Source organism: Equus asinus, chromosome 9, assembly GCF_041296235.1.
Source record: "Equus asinus isolate D_3611 breed Donkey chromosome 9, EquAss-T2T_v2, whole genome shotgun sequence".
Lineage (NCBI taxonomy): Eukaryota > Metazoa > Chordata > Mammalia > Perissodactyla > Equidae > Equus > Equus asinus.
In genome coordinates, this window is record NC_091798.1 from 65,506,422 (window position 1) to 65,533,314 (window position 26,893).

Genomic DNA, 26,893 nt, shown 5'->3' on the forward strand with positions numbered 1-26,893 from the left:
TAATAGCTGTCATAAATAGCTTTTCTCTGCAGACTATATCTTCCAACTACTTGCTTTCTTTCTCCTCGCTTGACTATTTTTAAATACAGCATAAAAATTCCACGAAGAATGCATATTTTCTGTACCAAACAATAATTCAAAATAAATAGTTCTCTGAAACAACAGTTTTTATTCAGAGTTTGCCTATTACATAAGAAGAATGTTTTTGGAATCTCTGAGTCCTTGTGAGATATAGAAATCCAGAAGACAAGTCATTAAATTTCCCTAAAACTGAGGTTTTCAAAGACTAATGCAAGTGCAAAGGAAACCTTAGGTACTTCCCATTTAGAAAAACATTTTCTTCCAAGTTTCCTGGTTTCCCTAGGCTGGTGGTTCACAACTCTGCCTGCAATAAGAATCACCTGGGAGTCTTTTAAAACTACTAATTCTTGAATCCCACGACCAGAGAATCTGATTTAACAGGTTTTTAGATGGGCTCCAGGCATCAGTATTTTAAAGCTCCTCAAGTAATTCTAACAAGTTCTGCTGTAATAAAACATCTCTGTCCCTAATAATCAGTGGGTTGTTCAAAATCACACACAAAAAAACCACAGAGCTTGTGGAAAAATGGTGTTAGATGCACAACACTCAAAAAATTCATCAGGGCCACATTTTAAAAAGACAGGAACCTAATAAAAACTTTGCACAGTTTTACATGTATTAACCGTTTAAGAAATACATAGTACTACAACAAACATGGTGTTTTACCTTGAAAAGACCTGAAGGGTTGCAACTTGTGAGTTATTTTAAAGTGATAGAAGGAATTATTTGAATTTGGACAGAAAGTTGCAATATCACATGTGGATGGGTGTAGCTCATAATACAAGGGGTAACAGAGGCAGCCAGTAATGACGGAAGTGTTTGTCTCTGTGCATTTTATGTATTCCTAAGCAGCTCAGTTCAGATGGATAGTTTTCAGCATTCACCTAGCATTTCTTCTGGGTTTGTGCACAAGCAAATACAAAACCACGTTATGCTCAAATTGTTCTCTAAAATATCTATTGCACTGGAACAAATTTATGTTTTTAAATCAAGCGTTATGGGAGAATCAACTCTATAGTCAGGCTTAAGAATTATTTCCTTAAAATATAGATATAGTTGAAATTCTAGTTATACAGGTTGAAGCTACATTTTATAACATATATTACGTGACTACTAAATAATAAGGCTAGTTCATCAAAAAGCATTTTCATTACTTTTAATTCCCACATAGTATATGGAAACATACATTTCAATCCACTTTTTAAATCCAATCCATTTTTAAAGGTAAGCCAATCTCTCTCTTCAAATAGGCTGTGTTATTTGAGAATTATTTCTATCACTATACCATTTCAGTAGAGAGTTGACTGTATTCTGACAGGTGTGATTTTATTTTTACTTTTTTTTCAGCTTTATTGAGATATTAGTAACATATAATATGCAAGTTTAAAGTATATAAGATAATGATATGATACATGGATGCAAAATGATTACGACAATAAGGTTAGTTAAAACTTCCATCTCCTCACATAATTACCTTTTCTTCTCCTGTGGTGATAACATTTAAGATGTACTCTCTTAACAACTTCCAAGTAAATAATAAAGTATTGTTAATTATAGTTACCATGCTATATATTAGACCCCAGAACTTATTCATCTTATTACTGCAAGTTTGTACCCTTTGATCAACATCTCCACATTTCTCCTACCCCCACAGCTCCTGTTAACCACCATTTTACTCTCTGTTTTTATGAGTTTGGCTGTTTTAAATTTCACATATAAGTGAGAACATACAATATTTGTCTTTCTCTGTCTGACTTACTTCATGTAGCATAATGCCCTCAAGGTCCATCTATGTTGTCACAAAAGGCAGGATTTCCTTCCTTTTCATGGCTGAATAATATTCCTTTATATATATATACACCACAACTTCTTTATCCATTCATCTGTTGATGGACACTTAGGTTGTTTCCATATCTTGGGTATTGTCCATAATGTTGCAATGAAAATGGGGGTGCATATGTCTTTTTGAGTTAGTGTTTTCATTTTCTTTGGATAATTACCAAGAAGTGGGATTGCTGGATCACATGGTAGTTCTATTTTTAACTTTTTGAGGAACTCCTATACTGTTTTTCAAAACAGCTGTACCAAATTACATTCCTACCAATAATATACAAGTGTTCCCTTTTCTCCGCCTTGCCAACATTTGTTGTCTCTTGTCTTTTTTATAACAGCCTTTCTAACAGGTATGAGGTGATATCTCATTGTGGTTTTGATTTGCATTTCCTTGGTCATTAGTGATGTTGAGTACCCTTTCATGTACCTGTCAGCCATTTGCGTGTCTTCTTTGGAAAAACGTCTATTCAGATCCTCTACCAATTTTTTAATTGGATTTTTTCTTTGCTATTGCATTGAATGAGTCCCTTGTATTTTAGATTTGAATTTCTTATCAGATAGATGGTTTACAAATATTTCCTCCCATTCCATAGGTTGCCTTTTCATTTTGCTGTTTCTTGCTGTGTGGAAGCTTTTTTTTTTCATTTTTGGTGAGAAAGATTGTCCCTGAGCTAACATCTGTGCCAGTCTTCATCTATTTTGTATGTGGGATGCCACCACAGCATGGCTTGATGAGTAATGTAGGTCCACACTTAGGATCCAAATCCACAAACCCCAAGCCACAAAAGTGGAACGTGCAAACTTAACCACTATGCCACCAGGCCGGCCCCCAGAAGCTTTTTATTTTTGTTTTTGTAGCTTCCACTTCTGGTATCATACCCAAAAAATCATTGCCAAGACCAATGTGAATGAGTTTTTTCCCTATGTTTTCTTCTAATGGTTTTATAGTTTCAGGTCTTCTATTTAAGTTTTAATCCACTTTAAGCTAACTTTTGTGAGTGGTGTAAAATAGGAGTCAAATTTCATTCTTTTGCATGTGAATATCCAGTTTTCCCAACACTATTTACTGAAAAGACTGTTCTTGGCCCCTTTGTCAAATTTTAGTTGATTGTACATGCATGGGTTTAGTTCTGGGCTCTCAATTCTGTTTGTCTGGTCTATGTGTAGGTTTTCGTACCATTACCATACTGTTTTGATTACTACAGCTTTATAATAAAGTTTGAAATCAGGAATTGTGATGCATCCAGCTTTGTTCTTGTTTCTCAGGATCACTTTGGCTATTCAGGGTATTTGTGGTTCCAAACAAATTTTAGGATTGTTTCTTCTATTTCTATGAAAAATACCATAGGAATTTTGATAGGGATTGCATTTAATCTATAGACAGCTTCAGGCAGTATGGACATTTCAACAATATTGATTCTTCCAATCCATAAGCATGGAATATCTTTTCAGTTATTTGTGTCTTCTTCAATTTCTTTCAACAATTTCTTGTAATTTTCAGAGTACAGATCTTTCACTTCCTTGGTTAAATTTATTCCTAAGTATGTTTTTTATTTTATTGTAAATGGGATTGGAGTATTTATTTCTTTTTCAGATAGTTCGTTGTTACTATATGGAAACACAACTGATTTCTGTACATTGATTTTGTATCCTGCAACTTTACTGAATTTGTTTATTAGTTCTAGCAGTTTTTTGGTGAAATCATTAGGGTTTTCTAAACAAACAATCACATCGTCTGCAAACAGAGACAATTTTACTTTTTCCTTTCTGATTTGTATGCCTTTTATTTCTGACAAGTATAATTTTAGATGAATAAAAAAACACAAACTGCAATTAACCTTTAGCATAGAATAAAACAAGTCCTCAAGATAAAATAGCCATTAAACCTATGAAAAGATGTTTAGTTTCACTCATAATTAGAGACCTAAATTAAAGCCACAGGAGATATTATTTCTTACCTACCAGATTAACTAAAATTCAAAAGTTTGACAACATACGCTGTTGCCCAGATTTATGCAGAAAATGGCACTCTCATATACTCCTGGTGAATATGCAAAATTGTACAAGATCTATAAAGGAAATTTATATTTATATTGGTAATATGTAAGAAAACTATATACACATTTATACTTTGACCTAGAAATCTCATTCCCAAGAATTTACCCTGAAGATATTCATAATGATATAAACACATTTGTAACAAAGTTATTCATTGCAGCATAATCTGTGATTGCAAAATACTGTGAGACAAAATTTCACACATAGTAACCTGGCTGAATACCTAAATATTCTCTCTACTAAGAGGAACCGAGATTCTTAGGCGGAAGCATTTATTCCAGGACAGGAAAAGGGAACATTCAAGAAGAGCCTGGAATATTTTAGTATGCCAAGAGGTAAAGAAGTTTTCAAAGAATGATAGGGAAACAGTCTGGTAATTAAAAATAAACATGGCTACCTAGGCTTCTATCTCCCAGTGCTTCCTCCCAAAGCATTACAAACAACAAAAAGGAAAATTAAAAAAACACAAAAACCATTCCCTCAGGATTAAAGATAGAATGCACACACTTAAAAATAATTTTAAGTAAAAAAGAAAAATTACCAGAACACAGAGTATAATTTCTTACATTCAGGTTCCAGATTAAAGGAACTAAAAAGACATGACAACAAAATGAAACGAGTGATTCTGAATTAGATCCTGAATCGGAATGAAAATATTTTGCCAAAAAAGAACATCATTGGGACAGTTGACAAAAGTTGGATATGGAATGTATTTTTGATAATAGTATAATAACAATGCTAAATTTCCCAAATTTGATCATTATATTGTAGATATGTTCTAGAAAATACATTCTTAAATATTTAAAAATAAAGGGACATGTCTTCAACTTACTTGCAAATCATTCAGAAAAAAATATAATTATATTGAGAGAGAAAGAGAGCCATAGAGCAAATATGGCAAAATGTTAACAATTAATGAATATAGTGGAGGGCATAGCAGAATCTTTGTTCTATCCTTGAAACTCTGTTGTACGTTTTAATTTTTTCAAATAAAGACATAAAACGCACCAGTTTCAAGACTTCTGCTTATTTTCAAGATAAAGAAACAGCAACTGCTTTAACCTCCTGCCTAAAACAACTAAAAATTGGCCAAAATATCTGAAATAACAGCATTCAAGCCACTGGACAAGAGGCAATGAAGGACAGTAAACCCTGAGAGACTATAAATAAATAAACTGAGCCCTAAGATTATCACAGCTTACTGAACGGAGAAAATGTCCAGATCACAGCTGAGGGAGGAAGAACCAAGCACAACCCAATAATCTCTGTGAGTTAAACAGATTGGGTTCAGAGCACAGAGACACCAAGGTAGTCAAGAGTACTGGAGAAGAGACAAGGACTGATTTCTAGAGAGCAGACAGATGCACAAGGAGAAAACTCAGGAGATCTGCAAAGACTCCCTCTTGATTATTTAGCTAAGTACTGATCAGCTCAGGGTTATGAGAAAACTATTCTGTGCCAAGGAAATAACCCACCCATAAGGATCACAGGGAACACTGTCTAGAGTCACACAGGGCCATGGAATCAAGCTAGGTCCCAGGAGTCAGAGTATAAAATCTCACAATATGAGGAGCACCCTTTGAGTACTGAGAATAATCTTGCCTCAGTAGAAAAGATAAATTCAACCTAGATTACATGTACCTCTGATGCCACCTAACAATGTAAAAGCAACGGCCAAAAAGATCAAACTGTCTCCAAGTACCTTAACCATATTCCAAAACAAAGCCCAAGAATATTTAAAGAAATACAAAAATATTCAGTACCTAAAAAAGGTAAAATTCACAGTGCCTGGCATCAAATAAAGATTACCAGGCACACAGATACGGGAAAATGCAACCTAAAATGAGAAGAAAAATCAGTCAATCAAAACCGACCCAGAAGTAACACAAATGATTAATAAAACAATAAACAGACATCACAGCATATTATTATTAATAATATTAAAAGTTACTATGACTGTATTCCACATGTTCAAGAAACTAAAGGAAAGAACAAACATTAAATAGAGACAGGAAAGATATAAAAAAGATTCAAATTGAACTATTACAGATGATTCATTTATTTATGATGTGCTCATTTTCAGCATGGAAATGGCTCAACTACTCAGTTTCTGTTTCCTTCTCTCCAATTCCTCCACCCTAAAGTACATGTGTGCAGCAAAAGGAAGAGCTGGGTTTTGGCAGGTATGTGATGATAAAGGAATGGCACAAATAAGCATATTTAAATTTACCAGAGGAAGCAGTAGGGAGGAAGTGTCATTGCTAGAAGAGGAGAAGTCAGGAAAAGGGTTAAAGTTAATCTTATTGATAGGCTTATCAAAGGGCACAGGAAATAAAAGATGTTTGGGATGAAAAATACACTGGATATAATTAACGACTAATTAGACATTGTATAAAAATAAGATTAGTGAAATGGAAGACATAACAATAGAAACTAACCACAATGAAACAGAGAGAAAAGACAGAAAAATAAATAAATACACAAAAGCTAAACTGAGATAACTTCAAACAGCCAAATATGTACATAATTGGAGACCCCAAAGGAGAGAAGTGAGGAGGGAGGACTAAAAAAAATTTTGGAAAAATAGTGGCTGATATTTTTCCAAAGTTGATAAAAATTATAAGCCCACAGATCTAAGTAGGTCAACAAACCTCTAGCACAAGAAACATCAAGAAACTTCACAAAAGCACATAACAAATTTCTTAAAATCACCAATAAAGAGAAAATCTTAAGTACAGCCAGAGAAAAAAAGATCTTCAGCAAAAATATTTCAAAAGAAACAATGCAAGACAACGGTACAGCAACATCTTTAAAGCCGCCCATTTTCCTCTTTTTGTATGTGTGCTGCCACCACAGCATGGCGACTGACACATGAATGTTGTAGGTCCACACCCAGGAACTAAATCTGGGCTGCCAAAGCAGAGTGTGTCAAACTTTACCACTAAGCCACTGGGGCTGGCCCTAAAGTATTTTTTTAAGTGCCAAACTAGAACTCTATATTCAGCAAAAATATCTTTGAAAAACAAAGACAACATAAAGACATTTTCACACTTATAAAACCTGAAAAAATGAATTACCAGCAGACTTCCACAATAAGAAATGTTAAAGAAACTCCTTCAAGCAGAATGAAAATGATATCGGATGGAAACCTGGATTTACACAAAGAAATGAAAACCATCATGAGTTGAAACTCTTTGGGCAAATATAAAGATGTGGATTATTATTTAAATTATTCAAAAGGTAATCAACTATTTACAGCAATAGTAATGTATTATGGGGTCTATAACATGTAAAATTAAAAGGTATGACAATAACAGCAAAAGGACAGGCAGGGAGAAATGGAAGTATACTATTACACAAATATTATTATAGATGAGGGTCTACATATCACTAAAACAGATGTATAGTAAGTTAAAGATGTATACTACAAACCCTAAAGCAACCACTAAACTCAATAAACAGTTATAGGTGATAATCCAACAAAGGAGGTAAAAATGGATCATAAAAAAACCCAATTGAAAAAGAGGAAAATAACAAAAGTAGAGCAGACATGACAAAGAGAAAACAAGCATAAAAATGACACATTTAAACCTAACTATACCAATAATCACAGTAAATGAAAAGAGTCCAAACACACCAATTAAAAGGCAGAGATTGGGGCCGACCCAGTGCAGTGGTTAGGTTCACACGCTCTGCTTCAGCGGCCCAGGGTTCACGGGTTCGCATCCCGGGCACAAACCTATACACTACACATCAAGCTACACTGTGGCAGCATCCCACATACAAAGTAGAGGAAGATTGGCACAGATGTTAGCTCAGCACCAATCTTCCTTACCAAAAAACAAAGAGCAGAGATTAACATATTAGGAAACAAAGCAAGACCCAGCTATATGCTACCTACAAAAAATCTCACTTTAAATATAGGAACCAAATAGTATTTAAAAGGATATGTCATGCTAATGTTAACCAAAAGAAAGTCAGAGTGGTTATATCAATATCAGACAGAGTAGATTTCATAGCAAAGAATATAACCAGGGATAAAGAAGGTAATTTCATAAATGATAAAGGAGTCAATTTATAAGGATTTTAAAATCCAAAACATCAGTCATCTAACACACAAGTTAATTCATTTGTCAAAACAAGTAACAATTCAAACATTTATGGACCTAATAAGAAAGATTCAAAATACATGAAGCAAAAACTGGTTACAAATTAGAAGGAGAAATAGGCAAAATCACAATTATAATCAGAGATTTCAACACCTTTCTCTCAATAATTGATAGAACAGGTGGACAAAAATGAGTAAAGAAATAAAAGAACTGAACATCACTATCAGCTGTCTTGACCTAACTGTCATCTATAGAATACTCCAACCAACAACAGCAAACTATCAAGTGCACATGAAACTGTTACCCAGACAAACCATATTCTGGGTCATGAAACAAGCATTAATAAATTTTAAAAGATTCAAGTGATACAAAATAGGTTCTTGGAAAACAATGGAACTAAATTTGAAATCTGTAACAAAAATATTTCTGGAAAAAAATCAAATATTTGGAAATGAAATAGACTTTGAAAGCACACATGGGTCAAAGAATTCAAAAGGAAAATTAAAATGTTTTCTTAACTGAAATAAAATTAAAATAAGCATATGAAAGTTTCTGGGATGCAGCTGAAACAGTAATCACAGAAAATTAAGAATACTATAAGCTAGTATTACAAAAGAAAGAAGGTCTTAAATCAATAATCTCAGCTTCACCTTATTAAACCAGTGGGAAAAAAGAACAAACAAAACCCAAATTAAGTGGGAAAAAATTAATAGATTTCAGAGCAGAAATCAAGGCAGTATAAAACAGAAAATCAATACAATCAATGAAATCAAAAAATGATTCTCAGATAAATATCAGTAAAATTGATAAACTTCTAGCCAGTCTGATCACAAAAAAAAGAGAAGACACAAATTACCAATACCAGGAATGAGACAGGTAACACCACTACATATTCTCCAGATATTAAGAGGATAATAAGTTCCAGACAAGCAAAAACTGAATGAGTTCAGCTCCACTAAACCAGCCTTACAAGAAATGTTAAAGGAACTTCTTAAGCTGAAAAGAAAGTACACTAATTCGTAACAAGAACACATATGAAAGAATAAATCTCTCTGGAAATGTAAATATATAGTAAAGGTAGTAGATTAATAATTATAAAACTAATGTGAAGGTTAAAAGACAAAAGTAGTAAAAATAACTGTGATTACAATAACTAGTTAAGGATACACAAGATACAAAGATGCAAAATGTGACACCAAAAACATAAAATGTGAGGGGAAGGAAGAGTAAAACTGTTGAGCTTTAGAATGGAATCAAACAAGTTGTCATCAACTTAAAAGAGACTGTTATAGACATAAGTTGTTACATGTAAGACTCATGGTAACTACAAAGCAAAAATCTATAGTAAATAAACAAAAGGGAAAGAGAAAGGAATATAAGCAGACCACTAAAGAAAGCCACTGAACCACAAAGGAAGAGAACAAAGGAAAAATAAAAGAACAGAGGGGAACTACAAAAATAGCTCAAAAACAATTAAAATGGTAAGAAGCACATATCTATCAATAATTACTTTAAATGTAAATGAACTAAATTTAAACTCTCCAATCAAAAGACACAGAGTGGATGAATGGATTAAAAACCATGACCCATCTATGTGCTGCCTACAAGAGACACACTTTAGATATAAGGACACACACAGACTGCAAGTGAAAGGAGGGAAAAAGATACTCCATGCAAATGGAAACCAAAATAAAGCTGGAGTAGCTATATTTATACCAGACAAAATAGACTTTAAAACAAAGACTGTAATAAGAAACAAAGAAGGGTGGCATATAATGATAAATAGGTTAATCCAACAAGAGGATATGACATTTGTAAATATTTATGCACCCAAGATAGGAGCACCTAAATATATAAAAGAAAATTTTAAGAGACCTAAAGGGAGAAATAGACAGCAATATAATAATTGTACGGGACTTTAATACCCCACTTACATCAATGGATAGACCATCCAGACAGAAAATCAATAAGGAAACACCAACCTTAAATGACATGTTAGACCAGATAGACCTAACAGATATTTACAGAACATTCCATCCAAAAGCAACAGAGTATACAGTCTTCTCAAACGCACATGAAACATTTCCCAAGATAGATCATGTGTTAGGCCAAAAAACAAGTCTTAATAAATTTAAGAGGACTGAAATCATATCAAGTATCTCTTCTGACCACAATGGCATGAAATTAATTACACAAAGAAAACAGGAAAATTCACAAATATGTGGAGATTAAACAACATGCTACTGAACAAGCAACGGGTCAAGGAAGAAATCAAAATATACCTTAAGACAAATGAAAATGGAAATGAGACATACCAAAATTTATGTGATGTAGCAAAAGCAGTTCTAAGAGGGAAGTTCATAGCAATAAACGCCTACCTCAAGAAACAAGAAAAGTCTCAAATAAACAACCTAACTTTATACCTCAAGGAACCAGAAAAAGAAAAAAGAAAAAACAAAGTTAGTTGAAGGAAGGAAATAACAAAGAAGAGAGCAGAAATAAATGAAATAGAGATTTAAAAGACAATAGAAAAGATCAATGAAACTAAGAGCTGGTTCTTTGAAAAGATAGCAAAACTGACAGACCTTCAGCTAGACTCACCAAGAAACAAAAAGAAGAACCAAATAAACCAGAAAGTAAAGAGGAGATATTATAACTGATACTACAGAAACACAAATGATCAAAAGAGATTACAATGAACAATTATATGCCAACAGATTGAGCAACCTAGAAGAAATGGATAAATTCTTGGAAACATACAACCTACCAAGACTGAATCATGATGAAACAGAAAATCTGAACAGACCGACTATGGTAATACATTGCTTAACGGACAGGGATACGTTTTGAGAAATGCATCTTAGGAGATTTTGTCACTGTACAAACATCACAGAGTATACTTACACAAACCTAGATGGGATAGTCTATTACACACCTAGGCTATATGTACAGCCTATTGCTCCTAGGCTACAAACCTGTACATCATGTTACTGTACCAAATACCATAGGCAACTGTAACACAATTGTATGTGTGTATCTAAACATATCTAAACATAGAAAAGGTACAGTAAAAAAAAGGTATAAAAGATATAAAATGGTACAACTGTATAGGGCATTCACCATGACTGCAGCCTACAGGACTGGAAGTTGCTCTGGGAGAGTCAGTGAGTGAGTGGTGAGTGAATGTGAAGGCCGGGACATTACTATATACTACTGCAGTAAACACTGTACACTTAGGCTACACTAAATTTATTTAAAAAATTATTTTTCCTTGGGGCTGGCCCCATGGCCGAGTGGTTGAGTTCTCATGCTCCGCTGCAGGTGGCCCAGTGTTTCGTTGGTTCGAATCCTGGGCGCGGACATGGCACTGCTCATCAAACCACGCTGAGGCAGCATCCCACATGCCACAACTAGGTGGACCCACAACGAAGAATATACAACTATGTAACGGGGGTCTTTGGGGAGAAAAAGGAAAAAAATAAAATCTTAAAAAAAAATAAAAAAATAAATTATTTTTCCTTCTTCAATAATAAACTAATCTTGGCTTACTATAACTTGTTTACTTTATAAACTATAATTTTTTTAACTTTTTGACTCTTTTGTAATAACACAGCTTAAAACAGAAACATTTTACAGCTGTACAAACATATTTCCTCTCTTTATATCCTTATTCTATAAGCTCTTTCTATTTTTCAAATTTTTTTTTCTTTTTTTACTTTTTAAACTTTTTTGTTAAAAACTAAGACACAAACACACACATTAGCCTAGGCTTACACAGGGTCAGGATCATCAACATCGTGTTCCACCTCCACATCTTGTCCCTCTGGAAGGTCTTCGGGGCAATAACACACATGGAGCTGTCATCCCCTATGATAACAATGTCTTCTGGAATACCTCCTGAAGGACCTGCCTGAGGCTCTTCTTGAGGAGAAGTCACTCTTTCAGAAATATGGCCAGGGTGGGTTTACTTGGTTTGTTTCTTTTTTCATCACAGAGTTCCTTGTAAGCAGATAATGCACCATGAACATTGCTCTCTATTAACGAAAACTTCCAGTGTTGGGGTCCATATTTTCAAACATTTTAAGGAGCTTATTGAGGTCTGCAAACGCTTCTGATAAACCCTTCACTGTGAATTTTCTTGGGGGTTCTTCTTTTTTCTCTTCTCCTGCATTTTCCTTTTCTCTTGTCTCTTCTTGAGCTACACATTCCTGTTCCAGCTCCAACAACTCCTCATTAGTCAATTCGTCAGGAACCTCCACTAGGAGCTACTCAATATCTTCATCCACACCTAAGTTAAATTTGTCTACCATCTCACCCACAGCCTTGTTGATTTTTGCAATCTCGTCATCCTTGGAAAATCCTTTCAAGTCATAAACAAACCTCTTGAGTGTCCTCTTCCAGATGCCATTCATACACTCCTTGATGACACCACCCCAATGCCAAACAAGGTTCTTGATGAAGTCATAGATGTTGTAATCCTTCCAGAATTGCATCAGTGCCTGACTCAGTTGCAGCAATTATCTGGACAAAAGTCCTCCTCAAGTAGTAGGCCTTAAAACCTGCTATAACTTGACCCAACGAATGGATCAAAGAGGTGGTGTTTGGAGGGAGAAACACTGCTTTGATATTGGGATAAAGATCACCAATAAAAGGAGGATGTCCAGGAGTATTATCAACAATAAGTAAAATCTTGAATGGTATGTTATTCTCCAAACAGTACTTCTCAATTTCACTGGCACAGTAATTCAGGAGGGCATCTTGGAACATGAGCTGTGTCATCCACGACTTCTCATTGCTCCTGTAGTACACTGGCAGTGTGTGCTTACTGATATGCTTGAAGGCCCCAGGGTTCTCACTGTGCCGGATCACAAAGGGTTTCGATTGGTAGCCTGAAACACTGCCCCCAAGTAACACCGTTATCCTGTCATTAAAAGGCTTGAAACTTGGCATTGACTTGGCCTCCTTACGGATGAAAGTCCTTTCAGATATCCATTACCAGAATAGGGAGGTTTCATCGATACTGAATATTTGTTCTGGCAAGTAATTTTCCTCCACAATCACCTTATCTAGAGTTTCCAAAAACTCTTCAGCTACCTTCACATCAGCACTCACAGGTGTGAGAAATTCATTACTTTCACATCATGTAATGAGTAATGATTCTTGCATCTTTAAACCACACAGAGCAAGCAGTAAATTAAACATCATAGTCGGGTCCAGCCTTTTCTTTCAACATCAGAAACAAACTTTGGCCATGACTGTCATGGTGCTGAGAAGGCTATGCTTTTGTGTCTGGTCTTCAATCCACGTCATCAGAAGTTTTTCACGTCTGATATAGGCTCTTCTTGAATTTTTTAGTCTCATTGCCTTCAATGAAGCAGAACCTTTAACAGCTTCTGTCACTTTGCTCTTGTTCTTGAATATCGTGGCTATGTTGGAATGTCACATGTCTCACTGACAAACAATAACTATCACTGATTTTCCACCTTCATAGTCCTTAATTTTAATTTCATTTCCAGGTCAATCACTGGACGTAGCCTCTTACTGACAATATTAGCAGTGGATTTTGTATGCTTAGGGGTCATGACAAACAAAACAACATGAGATTAAATCATGCACAAGAAAAAATGGTGCAATCAAGAGGCACAGTAAGCATGGCACATATGGGGCTACTGCTGGTGTAACACGGCACAGTGTTTTAAATAAACTCTTTTTCTAAAAAAAGTAGAAAGAGTAAACTCTAAAATAAAGATTAAAAGTATAGTATAATAAATACATAAACCAGTAATCTAGTCATTTATTATCATTATCAAGTATTATGTATTGCACATAAATTGTAAGTGCTATACTTTTATAACACTGGCAGCACAGTAGGTTTGTTTACACCAGCATCACCACAAACACATGAGTAATGCATTGCACTATGACATTATAACAGCTATGATGTCGCTAACTGATAGGAATTTTTCAGCTCCATTATAATCTTATGGGACCACCATCGTACATGCAGTCTATTGTTGACTGAAACATCGCTACGTGGCACAAGACTGTACTAGCAAGGAGATTGAACTACTAATCAAAAATCACCCAAACAACAAAAGTCCAGGACCAGACAGCTTCACTGGTGAATTCTACCAAACATTCAAAGAAGAATTAATACCAATCCTTCTCAAACTCTTCCCAAAAAATGGAAGACAAGGGAACTCTTCCAAACACATTTTACAAGGCCAGCACAACCCTGATACCAAAACCAAAAAAGGATGCCACAAAAAAAGAAAATTACAGGTCAATATCCCTGATACACACACATGCAAAAATCCTCAACAAAATATTAGCAAACCAAATTCAACAACACATTAAAAGGATCATACACCAAGATCAAATGAGATTTATTCCAGGGATGCAAGGAGGGCTCAACATCCACAAATCGATCAACATGATACACCACTAACAAAATGAAGGATAAAAACCATAAAATCATCTCATCAGATGCAGAAAAAAATTTCTGACAAAATTCAACATCCATTTATGATAAAAACTCTCAACAAAGTTGGCATAGAAGAAAAGTACCTCAACATAATGGGAGCCATATAGGACAAGCCCACAGGTAACATCATCATACTCAATGGTAAAAAGCTGAAAGCTTTTCCTCTAAGATCAGGAACACAACAAGGATGTCCAGTCTCACCACTTCTATTCAACACAGTATTAGAAGTTCTAGCCAAAGCAATTACGAAAGACAAAGAAGGAAAAAATACCCAAATCAGAAAGGAAGAAGTAAAACTGTCACTATTTGCAGATAAGAGGATATCAGATATAGAAAACCCTAAAGACTTCACCAAACACCTGTTAAAACTAATCAATGAATTTGTAAAGCTATAGGATACAAAATCAATATATAAAAATCTATTGAGTTTCTATACACTAATAACAAACTATCAGAAAGAGAAATTAGGAAAACAATTCCATGTTCAATTGCATCAAAAAGAATAACATACCTAGGAGTAAATTTAACCAAGGAGGTGAAAGACTTGTACACTGAAAACTATATGACAGTGATGAAAGAAATTGAAGAAGACATAAATGAATGGAAACATATTCCATGATCAGGGATTGGAAGAATTAATATTATTAAAATGTCTATACTACCCAAAGCAATATACAGACTCAGTGCAATCTCTATCAAAAATCCAATGGTGTTTTGCAAAGGAATGGAACAAACAATCCTAAAATTTGTATGGAAATACTAAAAACCTCAAATAGTCAAAGCAATCTTAAGAAAGAAGAACAAAGCTGGAGGCTTCATGCTCCCTGATGTTAAACTATATTACAAAGCTATAGTAATTAAAATAGCATGGTATTAGCATAAAAAGAGACACACAGATCAATGGAACTATGTAGAGAGACCAGAAATAAACCCAAATATATGTGGTCAATTAATTTACAACAAAGGAGCCAAGAACATACAATGCAGAAAGGACAGTCTCTTCAATAAACGGTCTTGGGAAACCTGGACAACCACATGCAAAGGAAAGTGGACCATTATCTTATACCATACACAAAATTTAACTCAAAACAGATTAAAGACTTGAACGTAAGACCTGAAACCATTAAACTTCTAGAAAAAAACACAGGCCATAAGCTCCTTGACATAGGTCTTGGCAATGATTTTTTGAATCTGACACCAAAAGCAAAAGCAACAGAAGCAAATATAAAAAAAGTGGAACTACATCAAACTAAAAAGCTTCTGCATAGCAAAGGAAACCAGATACAAAATGAGAAGGCAACATACCAAATGGGAAAAAATAATTGCAAATCATATATCTGATAAAGGGCTAATATCCAAACTATACAAAGAACTCATACAATTCAATAACAACAAAAATTAAAAAATGGGCAGAAGATCTGAATAGACATTTTTCCAAAGAAGACATACAAACAAGTACATGAAAAGATGCTCAACATCACTAATCATCACAGAAAGGCACATCAAAACTACAATGAGATATCACTTCAAACTTGTTAGAATGGCTTTTATCAAAAAGACAAGAAATAACAAATATTGGCAAGGATGTGAAGCAAAGGGAACCCTTGTGCACTGTTGGTGGGAATGTAAACTGGTACAACCAGTTTAGAGTATATATACTGGTACAACCAGTATAGAGGGTCCTCAAAAAATTAAGAATAGAACTTCCCTATGATCCAGCAATTCCACTTCTGGGTATTTACCCAAAGCATATGAAAACACTAATTCAAAAAGATACATACACCCCCATGTTCACTCCAGCATTATTACAATAGCTAAGATATGGAAACAACCTAAGTGTCCTTCAGTGCATGAATGGATAAAGAAATTGTGCTATATATATATAATGGAGTATTATTCAGCCATAAAAAAGAACAAAATCAGAGAAAGACAAATACCATATGATCTCTCTTACATGTGGAATCTAAAATAAACCAAGCTCACAGATACAGAACAGAGATTGGTGGTTGCAAGAGGTTAGGAGTCGGGGTAAGAGAAATGATGAACTGCTTTGTTTTGGGGCTTTTTTGAGTTTAAATAAATTGAATACAAATTTTTAAAGTAAATAACTAAAAGGATAATAAAGCAAAATAATAACATAAAAAACCTGACAACTTAGAAAAAAATAAACAAATTCCTTAAAAGGCACAACCTATGAAAGTTCACTTAAGAAGAAAAAGATGATCTGAATAGCCCTCTATCTATTTTAAAAATTAAATTTATGGGCCTGTCGGTGGCCTAGTGGTTAAGTTTGGCACACTTCCCTTCCGCAGCCTAGGTTCGGTTCCCAGGCAGAGACCTATACCACTCGTCTGTCAGTGGCCATATTGTGGTAGCAGTTTACATACAAAATAGAGGAAGACTGGCAACAGACTTTAGCTCAGGGTGAATTTTCCTCAGCAAAAAAATAATTAAATTTATAATTAAAAACCTTCTCCCAAAGAAAACTCCAGGCCCAGACGGCTTCACTGGTGAATTCTATCAAACAAATAAGTAAGAAATAAAACCAATTATATACAAACTTCTTGAGAAAACTGAAGAAAAGAAAATACTTCTCAACTTGTCATATGAGGCCAGCATTACGCTGATACCAAAACCACACAATATTACAAGAAAAGGAAACTGCAGACCAACATCCCTCAGGAACACTGATACAAAAATTCTCAAAAAAATTTTAGCAAATTAAATCTCGTGATATAAAAAAAGGATAATATATAAAGACTAAATGGATTTAATCCAGGAATGCAAGATTATTTTAACATTTGAAACATCTGAAAATCAATGAATACATTTCAACATATTATCAAACATCTAAGCAGAAAAAGACAAAACACTTGACAAAATCCAATATCAATTCTCGAAAAAAACTGGAAGGTAATTTCTACAAGCTTACAGAAGATATCTACAATAAACTCACAACTAACATCATACTTAATGGTGAAAGGCTAAATGCTTTTCCCCTAAGGTTAGGATTAAGACATAGATGTCTGCTGTCAATACTTCTCTTGAACTTTGTGCTAGAGTTTCTAGCCAGTGCAAAAAGGCGAGAAAAAGAAATAAAAGGCATCCAAATTGGAAAGGAAGAAGTAAAAGTGTCTTTGTTTGCAGATGACATGATCATCTACATAGGAAATCCAATGGGATCTAACTTCTAGATGCAAATGCAAGAGAAACTGTTTGCAACTTTGGGTCAGGCAAAGATTTTTTTTTAGAGACAAAACCAAAAACACAATGCTCTAAAGACAAGACTGATAGATAGTGCTTTACTTTTCAGTAGAACAAATGACAGCTTTTCAGTTTTAAGAGGAAAGGTTGACATATTCCCTGTTTTTCTTTGGGTTTCCCACCATTGTTAGCTCTCAACATTCCCTCTTTGAAAGGCAATACTACCCACTTAAACCACTTCCTCTCAAACACCTTTCTCTAGCCCCCTTCCCATCCCCAAAACTCTCCTGCCTTTCTCAATTATTTTAGCACTTGTCTCCATCCCTCACCAAAATACCTGACACTTCAATATCCACATTGATGATTCCTCCACTGGCCTGACCTCATAAATCCTCAGTCTTGTTACCTATTAATCCTATTTCTCATTCCTTTCACTACCTTACTTTTCTAAAGAGTACAATTCCAGTTAAACATAGTAAATAGAACATGTGGCTACTTCTCCACTCCTTTCCCAAACCCAACTGAAATATAATATAGTTATTTAAAGCATAAATTCGCAATAACAAAGAAAACAGAAGGGGACAACCACAGATAAGACATGTAAACAGAATGTAAGATTCTGCAAAGCAGGTAAGTGGTAACGGATTAGCATATCACGAAACATTGAAACATAAATGTTCTGCAAAGGAGACATCAAAAAGAAATGGCCACTTGGGGGAGGGAGAATTGGAGGAACGTGGTCAAAAGGTACAAACTTCCAATTATAAGATAAGTAAGTACTAGGGATGTAATGTACAACATGATGACTATAGTTAATACTCCTGTATGATATATAGGAAAGTTGTTAAGAGAGTAGATCCTAAGAGTTCTCATCACAAGGAAAAATTTCTTTTTCTTTTCTTTTTATTGGATCTATGTAAGACGATGGTGTTAATTAAACATATTGTCATTTCACAATATATATAAATCAAAACATCATGCTGTACACCTTAAACTTATACAGCAATATACGTCAATCATTTCTCAATAAAACTGGAGTTAAAAAAAAAGAGAAAAGGCCAATTTATAGTCAGACAATTCCAGTAAAGCTCAGGAACTGGAGAAACCTAAATAGAGGAAGAAGAGAAGGTACAGAAACAGGAGGACTGATTCAAAGTCTACATAAGGAGCAAGCAGAACTCTAGTTCCTGTTGCTCAGCCCACACAGACATACAACTATTCTTCCCCAATGCCAAAGAAAACAAGAGAAAAAAATGAACCAGAGAACCTTTGGACTCAGAGACACCAGGCAGCTTACCAAAAACAGGATGATCAACTAAAATACGACTCTTAGAACACTCAACCTATGTTCCTTATCTATTCCCGTAACACAACAGAGTAGTCAAACAAAATATAGGACACCAGTTAAATTTCAATTTCAGATAAACAATAAACAATTTTTACCATTTGTATGTCCCAAATATTGCATGCAAATTTAACTGGTGTCCTATATTTTTATTTGCTATATCTGGCAACTCTACCTTCAGACTAGAGGACAGAGAATTCCTCTTTGGGGAAGCTGACTGGCCCAGGGAAGGAAGTAAAAGATATTAACATAAAGTGGTTCTCAACAAAATCACAGATGCTTACCTTATCACACACACCACACACACATCCTCCACAGGAACAGTGTTTTCTCTACAATATACTCAAATCCTAAGACCCACAACTGAAAGAAACACACATTTTATTAACTTTCCAAAGTAAAACAGATAAGACTTTTTTAACTTTGAATAAATACAGTGAAATGTGATATTTAAAGAAGACAATGGAAATAAATACAGCAAAAATCCAAGAACTATTAAAGCGTGTAAAATTTCATCTTTATTGCCGTCAAAGAACAATTAACAGTGCAATTTTGGCCTTTATTTTTTTGGCCCTTATTTTTAAATTTTATATTTTTATAATCCTGGAGTTAAAAAACCATATTGTTTATCCAAAGGATTTTTAAGTGAGATAAATTCATCAATATACTAGTATTTTAGTAATGAAATGAGAGCAAAATACAGCTATGTGTTAAAATATTCCACATGATTCACTATGCTAATGAATCACAGAAGAACTCAGGGAAGGTGGGTTATAATGAAACTCTGTGTCAAAAGAAAAAATAGCAGGGCACAAGGGACCAACGAGATAGGGTAGTAAAGAAGACAAAGCCATCCCGACCGGTGTGAGGTGATACCTCATTGTAGTTTTCATTTGCATTTCCCTGTTAGCTAATGATGTTGAGCATCTTTTTATATGCCTGTTGGCCATCCGTGTATCTTCTTTGGAGAAATCTCTGTTCAGATCTTTTGCCCATTTTTTAATTGGGTTGTTGGTTTTTTGTTGTTGAGATGTATATGTTCTTTGTATATTTTGGATATTAACCCCTTATCTGATATATGGTTTGCAAATATCTTCTCCCAATTGTTAGGTTGTCTTTTCGTTTTGTTGATGGTTTGCTTTGCTGTGCAGAAGCTTTTTAGTTTGATGTAGCCACATTTGTTCATTTTTTCTTTTGTTTCCCTTGCCCGGTCAGACATGGTACTTGAAAAAATGTTGCTAAGACTGATGTCAAAGAGAGTACTGCTTATGTTTTCTTCTAGAAGTTTCATGGTTTTGGGTCTTACATTCAAGTCTTAAATCCATTTTGAATTTATTTTGTGCAATGGTCTACTTTCATTCTTTTGCATGTGGCTGTCCAGTTTTCCCAACACCATTTATTGAAGAGACTCTCCTTTCTCCATCGTATACTCTTGGCTCCCTTGTCGAATATTAGCTGTCCATAAATGTGTGGGTTTACTTCTGGGCTCTCAGTTCTGTTCCATTGATCTGTGTGTCTGTTTTTGTGCCAGTCAGAATGGCTATAATTAACAAGACAGGAAACAACAAATGTTGGAGAGGATGTGGAGAGAAGGGAACCCTTGTTCACTGCTGGTGGGAGTGCAAACTGGTGCAACCACTACGGAAAGCAGTATGGAATATCCTCAAAAAATTAAAGATAGATTTACCATATGATCCAGTTATCCCACTGCTGGGTATTTATTCAAAGAACTTGAAAAGACAAAGGCATAAAGATACTTGCACCTCTATGTTCATTGCAGCATTATACACAAAAGCCAAGACTTGGAAGCAACCTAGGTGCCCATCAAAGGACGAATGGATAAAGAAGATGTGGTATTTACACACAATGGACTACTACTCAGCCATAAGAAATGATGAAATCCGGCCATTTGTGACAACATGGATGGACCTTGAGGGTATTTTGCTGAGTGAAATAAGTCAGAGGGAGAAAGTCAAATACCCTATGATCTCACTCATAAGTAGAAGATAGAAAAACAACAACAAACCAACACATAGCATTGGAGATTGGATTGGTGGTTACCATAGCGGGAGGAGGGAGGGCAAAAGGGGTGATTAGGCTCACATGTGAGGGGACGGACTATAATTAGTTTTCGCATGGTGAACACGATGTAATCCACACAGAATTAGAAATATATTATGATGTACATCCAAAAATTAATTAATTAATTAAAAATAAATAAATTTTATAAAAAAGAAAACAAAGTTTGTAAGAATTGCTCTCAAACCAAACTAATCCTTAGAATAACCCAAACATCTATTTAAAAAAAGATTTCAAAGTTTGAAAATTTCAGACCTACTGACTCAGACATCAGGAGGTATGGCCCAAAATTTGTAATTTTTGAAACTTTCCCTGTGAGATTTTGTAATCAGTATGATTTTGCAACCATGATCATAAAATGCCAACTTGGGAATGTTCATTCAGTGGTATGATCTATTTGCTTTAAGCACAATTATGTTGCCATATACAATAAACGATAAAATTATTCTTCTTACCTTAGATACATTGCTGACATAATTCATTTGGATAGTACTTTCCTTATCAACTTGATTACAAAGGTTCTGTAAAGTAGATGCATATTCTTTATCACTTTTTATTCTCAGGGCCATAAATTTCTTCACTGTTTCCAGTAACCGTAATTCCCAGTCTTGCAGTTTTAACACAGCTTCATGTGAATTCTTCAGGTCACTCCCAAACCCCATTTTGTAAGGCACTCTCTTATCCTCCACACTGCACAAGTGAGCCTTCTAATCAGCACATATCTGTATGAAAACAGAAGAAAAAAATCTTAAAACAAAAGAAAATTAGTCTTCAAAGCAAAGTTACGGTCCACTCTTTTTAGAATTAAAAAAATCACTACAATTGAATGTTTTCACTCAAAGATCAGGAACAAAATGAGGATGTCCACTTTCACCACTTCTATTCAACACTATACTGGAGGTTCTAGCCAGTATAATTATTTTATAAATAAATAAAACAATTTCTACTGAAAGTGGAAAGGAAAAAGTAAAACTATCTTTATTTGCAGATGACATGACACTGTATATAGAAAATCCTAAGGAATGCAACAAAAAAAAAGTATTAGAACTAATATATGAGCTCAGTAAGACTACAGAGTACAAGATCAATATACAAAAATAAACTGCATTTCTATACACTAGCAATGATCAATCCAAAAATGAAACTAAAAAATCAATTCTATTTATAAGAACATCAAAAAGAATTAAATATTGAGGAGTAAATTTAACAAAAGAAATGCAAAACTTATACTCTTAAAACTACAAAACATTGTTGAAAGAAATGAAAAAAGTACTAAATAAATGGAAAGACTCATGTTAATGGCTCCAAAAGACTTAATATTGTTAAAAAAGCAATACTCTCCAATTTGATCCTACAGATTTAACTCAATCCATATCAACAACTAAGCTAGCTTTTTTTTTTGAAGAAATTGACAAGTTAATCCTAAAATTCATATAGAAATGTAAAGGAGGGGCCAGCCCAGTGGCATAGCAGTTATGTTCACACACTCTGCTTTGGTGGCTCAGGGTTCACAGATCCAGATCCCTGGCGTGGACCAACACACCGCTCATCAAGCCATGATGTGGCAGCATCCCACACACAAACTAAAAGAAGACTGGTAGAGATGTTAACTCAGAGACAATCTTCCTCATGCTAAAGGAGGGAGATTGGCAATGGATGTTAGGCTCAGGGCCAATCTTCCTCACCAAAAAAAGAAAGAAAGGAAAAATGCAAGGCAGGCAAAATAACCAAAAACAAATCTTGAAAAAGAAGAATAAAGTTGGAAGACACACATTTCCTGATTTCAAAACTTACTGAAAACCTACAGCAATCAGGGCAATGTGGTACTGGCATATAGATAGACATCGAGATGAGTATAACAGAATAGAGGGTCAAGATATAAATCCTCACAATTATAGTAAAACGATTTTCTACAAAGGTGCCAAGTCTATTCAACAAGGAAAAAAGTCTTCTCAACTAATAGTGTTGGGACAACTGGATTTCCACATGCAAAAGAATAAAGCAGGATGCCTTACACAGACTATACACAAAAAATTAACTCTAAGGGAAAAACAAATCTAAATATCATAGTTAAAACTATAAAACTCTCAGAAGAAAACATAGTAGTAAATCTTCGTGACCTTGGCTCAGGTAATGATTTCTTAGATACGACACCAAAAGCACAAGCAACAAAATAAAAATACGTAAATTGAATTTCATCAAAATTAAAAACTTTTGTATTTCAAAGGCCACTGTCAAGAAAGTGAAAAGACCACAGAGTGGGAGAAATTATTTTCAAATCAAATATCTGATGAAGGACTTCTATCTGGAATATATAAAGAATTCTTACAATTCAGTAATAAAATGACAAATAAACCAATTAAAAATAGGCAAAGGATCTGAATAGATATTTCTCCAAATAAGATTTACAAATGTCTGACAAGCACACAAAAAGACGTTCAATAGCATTAGCCATTAGGAAAATATCAATCAAAACCACAATGAGATACCACTTCACACCACTAGAACGTCTACAATCAAAAAGACAGATAATAGCAAGTGCTGGAGACTGTGAAGAAATTAGAACCCTCATATACTGCTGGTAGAAATGTAAAACAGGCAGTTACTCAAAAGTTAAACATAGAGTTATCATATGATCCAGAAATTCCACTCCAAAGTATATACCCAAGAAAAATGAAAACATATGCCGTACAAAAACCTATACATGAATATTCAAGCAGAATTATTCATAACAGTCACAAAGGGGAAACAACTCAAATGTCCATCAACTCATGAATGGATAAATAAAACGTAATATATCCATACAGTGAAATATTATTTGGCAATGAAAAGGAATGAAGTATTGATATAAGCTACAACATGAATGAACCTTGTAAATATTTATGCTAAGTGAAAGAAGCCAGACACAAAAGACTGACATATTGTGTGATTTGTTCATATGAAATACCCAAAAGTCATAGAGACAGATAGTAGATTAGTAGTTGCCTAGGGCTGGCAAATTTGGGAAGAAATGAGGAATGACTGCTAACAGGTACTGGATTTCAGTTTGGGGGATGACAATATTCTAAAATTGGGGTGATGGTTGCTCAACTCTGTGAACAGAATAAAAATCATTGAACTGTACAGTTTAAATGGGCAAATTCTTCAGCACGTGAGTTATATCTCAATAAAGTTGCTTAAAAAAATCAGTACAGCATAACTCAATGATCATCTAAAGGTCAGTTATCAGAAACTTCTCCAAAATATCCTGCTTGTTTGCTATAAATCCCAAAAACTGTGATAGAATTTATTTTGCTCTCTAGTCTCATAGAATTTCAGGCAGTGAATCTTCCGGGGCCAGATAAAAGAAATGAAGAAACACACCTTTTATTTTTAGTTCTGGCTCATCCATAACAGAAGTCAATTTCTTGTTAATTCAGCTGAGATCCTCTAAGATACACATAAAAATGAGCAGAGGTTTATCTTTCTTTTTTTTTTAAAAGATTGACACCTGAGCTAACAACTATTGCCAATCTTTCTTTTTTTGTTGTTTTCTGCCTTTTTTCTCCTCAAAACCCCCCAGTACATAGTTGTATATTTTTCATTGTGAGTCCTTCTAGTTGTGGCATGTGGGAGGCGACCTCACCGTGGCCTGATGAGCGGTGCCATGTCCATGCCCAGGATCCGAACCCAGAGAAACCCTGGGCCACCAAAGCCGAGCCTGCGAACTTAACCACTCGGCCACGAGCTGGCACAAAGGTTTATCTTTCTAATGTCAGTGATATTATCTAAAGAGAGGGTAAAAATGTGGGTTCTCCAAATAAAGTACAAATTAAAAATTTTCCCCAAGTGAAAACTGTCCAGTTTAATGATCTATCAAATAAGCAAAGGGCGGAAAAGGTTGTGGAAAACTGCACTTCATCAAAGTGTCCAAAGTACCAAATGGACATTAACATAACTAAATCACAATAAAGTAACTGACTTATTCACATTAATATCCAGTAGGATAATTCCAGTTTTTTCACTCTGTATGCAGTAGCTTTAAAAAATTTACTTTAATATGCTATAATTTATGGAGCATATAAATTTATGATGAACCTTTTCTTTTATTTTACTGGAGCTCAAGAAAGTGAAGATACACTCTATCTCATTCCATGTTTTCAATGGAAGAATAAGAAACATTTTTTGAGGCTAAAGAAAAGTGGACCATTTTACTTTTTTTCTTTTTAACTATATTTGAGATTGTGGTTCATTTTATTTTTTAAACTTTGGATAAATATCATTTCTGCTTATAAATGCATCAAGCTCTGGTCTAAACTTTGACAATATTTTTTAATTCCATTATCAGGAATTTCAAAAGGATTATGAAGAGCACAGAAGAATAAAAAGGAAAACAGAATCTGGCAGCTATTTGAGAAACAATCCAGCCCACTCTAAGTGTTTATTTATATAGACCAACATGCTAGGTCAGAGTGAATATAAAATAATTTAATACACGGTACCAACTCCTTAAGGGATGACAAATAATAAAAATTTTAAAAACAAGTCTATAATAAATTAATACTATGTCTACTTGTTAAATTGGTAGAGATTACAACACCTTAGGAATTAAGGGAATGACATCCTACAGATAATTTTCCCATAGATGTCAAATGACATATATAAAACTATTCATTTCAGTAGTGTTTGAAATAACAACAAAAAAAATCTGGAAATATCAATCAAAAGGAACTGACTAGGTAAATTACAATCAAGGCTGCTGTATTTGATTGTAATTGAATAATTCTAGAGAGTGCCATTCAAATCATAGTCTATGTGAATTTGCTCCGTGTCCAACCTTCACAAGTAAATGTGGTAGACCAGATCCTGGTATATTCATTTAGCGGAATATCATTTGCGCCTAATAAAAATGAGAAAACGTTTTGTGTATTGATCTGGAACCATCATTAAGAACCATTAATTTAAAAAAAGTAAGATACAGGAGCCGGCCCTGTGGCCGAGTAGTTTAAGTTCACACGCTCTGCCATGGTGGCCCTGGGTTTTGCCAGGTTCGAATCCTGGGCACAGACATGGCACCACTCATCAAGCCATGCTGAGGAAGCATCCCACATGCCACAACTAGAAGGACCCACAACTGAGAATATATAACTATGTACCGGGAGACTTTGAGGAGAAAAGGAAAAAAATAAAATCTTAAAAAAAAAAAGTAAGATATAGAACTTGGTATGCTTACATTGTATAAAAAGGAGGAAGAATAATAGAAATTAATTTTGCTTATAAGTGCATAAAGTATTTTTAGAACACATAGTGGCTGGAGCACAGCTGTAAGAGGGAGACTTTTTATTGTATATCCTTTTGTACCTTTCAATTTTGTTCTAAGTGAATGTATTGATATCATCTATTCAAAAAATTAATTTATAAAGTAAATTTTGAAGAGAAAAAAAAATTAATGAAAGCTGGACTAGTTCAGAAAAGTTTCCTAGAAATGGCAAGATATGAGCTGAGGCTGGAATAACGACTATGATTTAGATTACAAAAAATCAAAAGGGAAATGCATTTCAGGAAGTAGCAGCAGTATGAAGCAAAAAAAGTGAATATAATGTGAAGTAAAGAAAGAAATGGCTCCAAAATCAGGCTCTATATGGCAAGTAGCAGAAGATGACATGCCAATTTATTTCCTGCTATTCCACTGTTCAGGAAACTAATAAGGCTCAAACTCCT

At 34.5% G+C, this 26,893-nt stretch overlaps 1 protein-coding gene across 12 annotated transcripts in view; it reads right to left on the bottom strand.

The window, feature by feature from the left end:
• The window catches only part of FER (FER tyrosine kinase), a 435,477-nt gene that overhangs the window by 373,275 nt on the left and 35,309 nt on the right, over nt 1-26,893 (bottom strand). For all 12 annotated transcript variants that reach the window (XR_011505916.1, XM_070517625.1, XM_014843218.3 and 9 more), the window contains one exon: nt 21,649-21,915. Coding sequence is in view for 11 of the 12 variants with exons in the window: in XM_070517625.1 (XP_070373726.1) it covers nt 21,649-21,855 (207 nt within the window). In the remaining variant the exon portion in view is untranslated. The remainder of the gene's footprint in view (nt 1-21,648; nt 21,916-26,893) is intronic.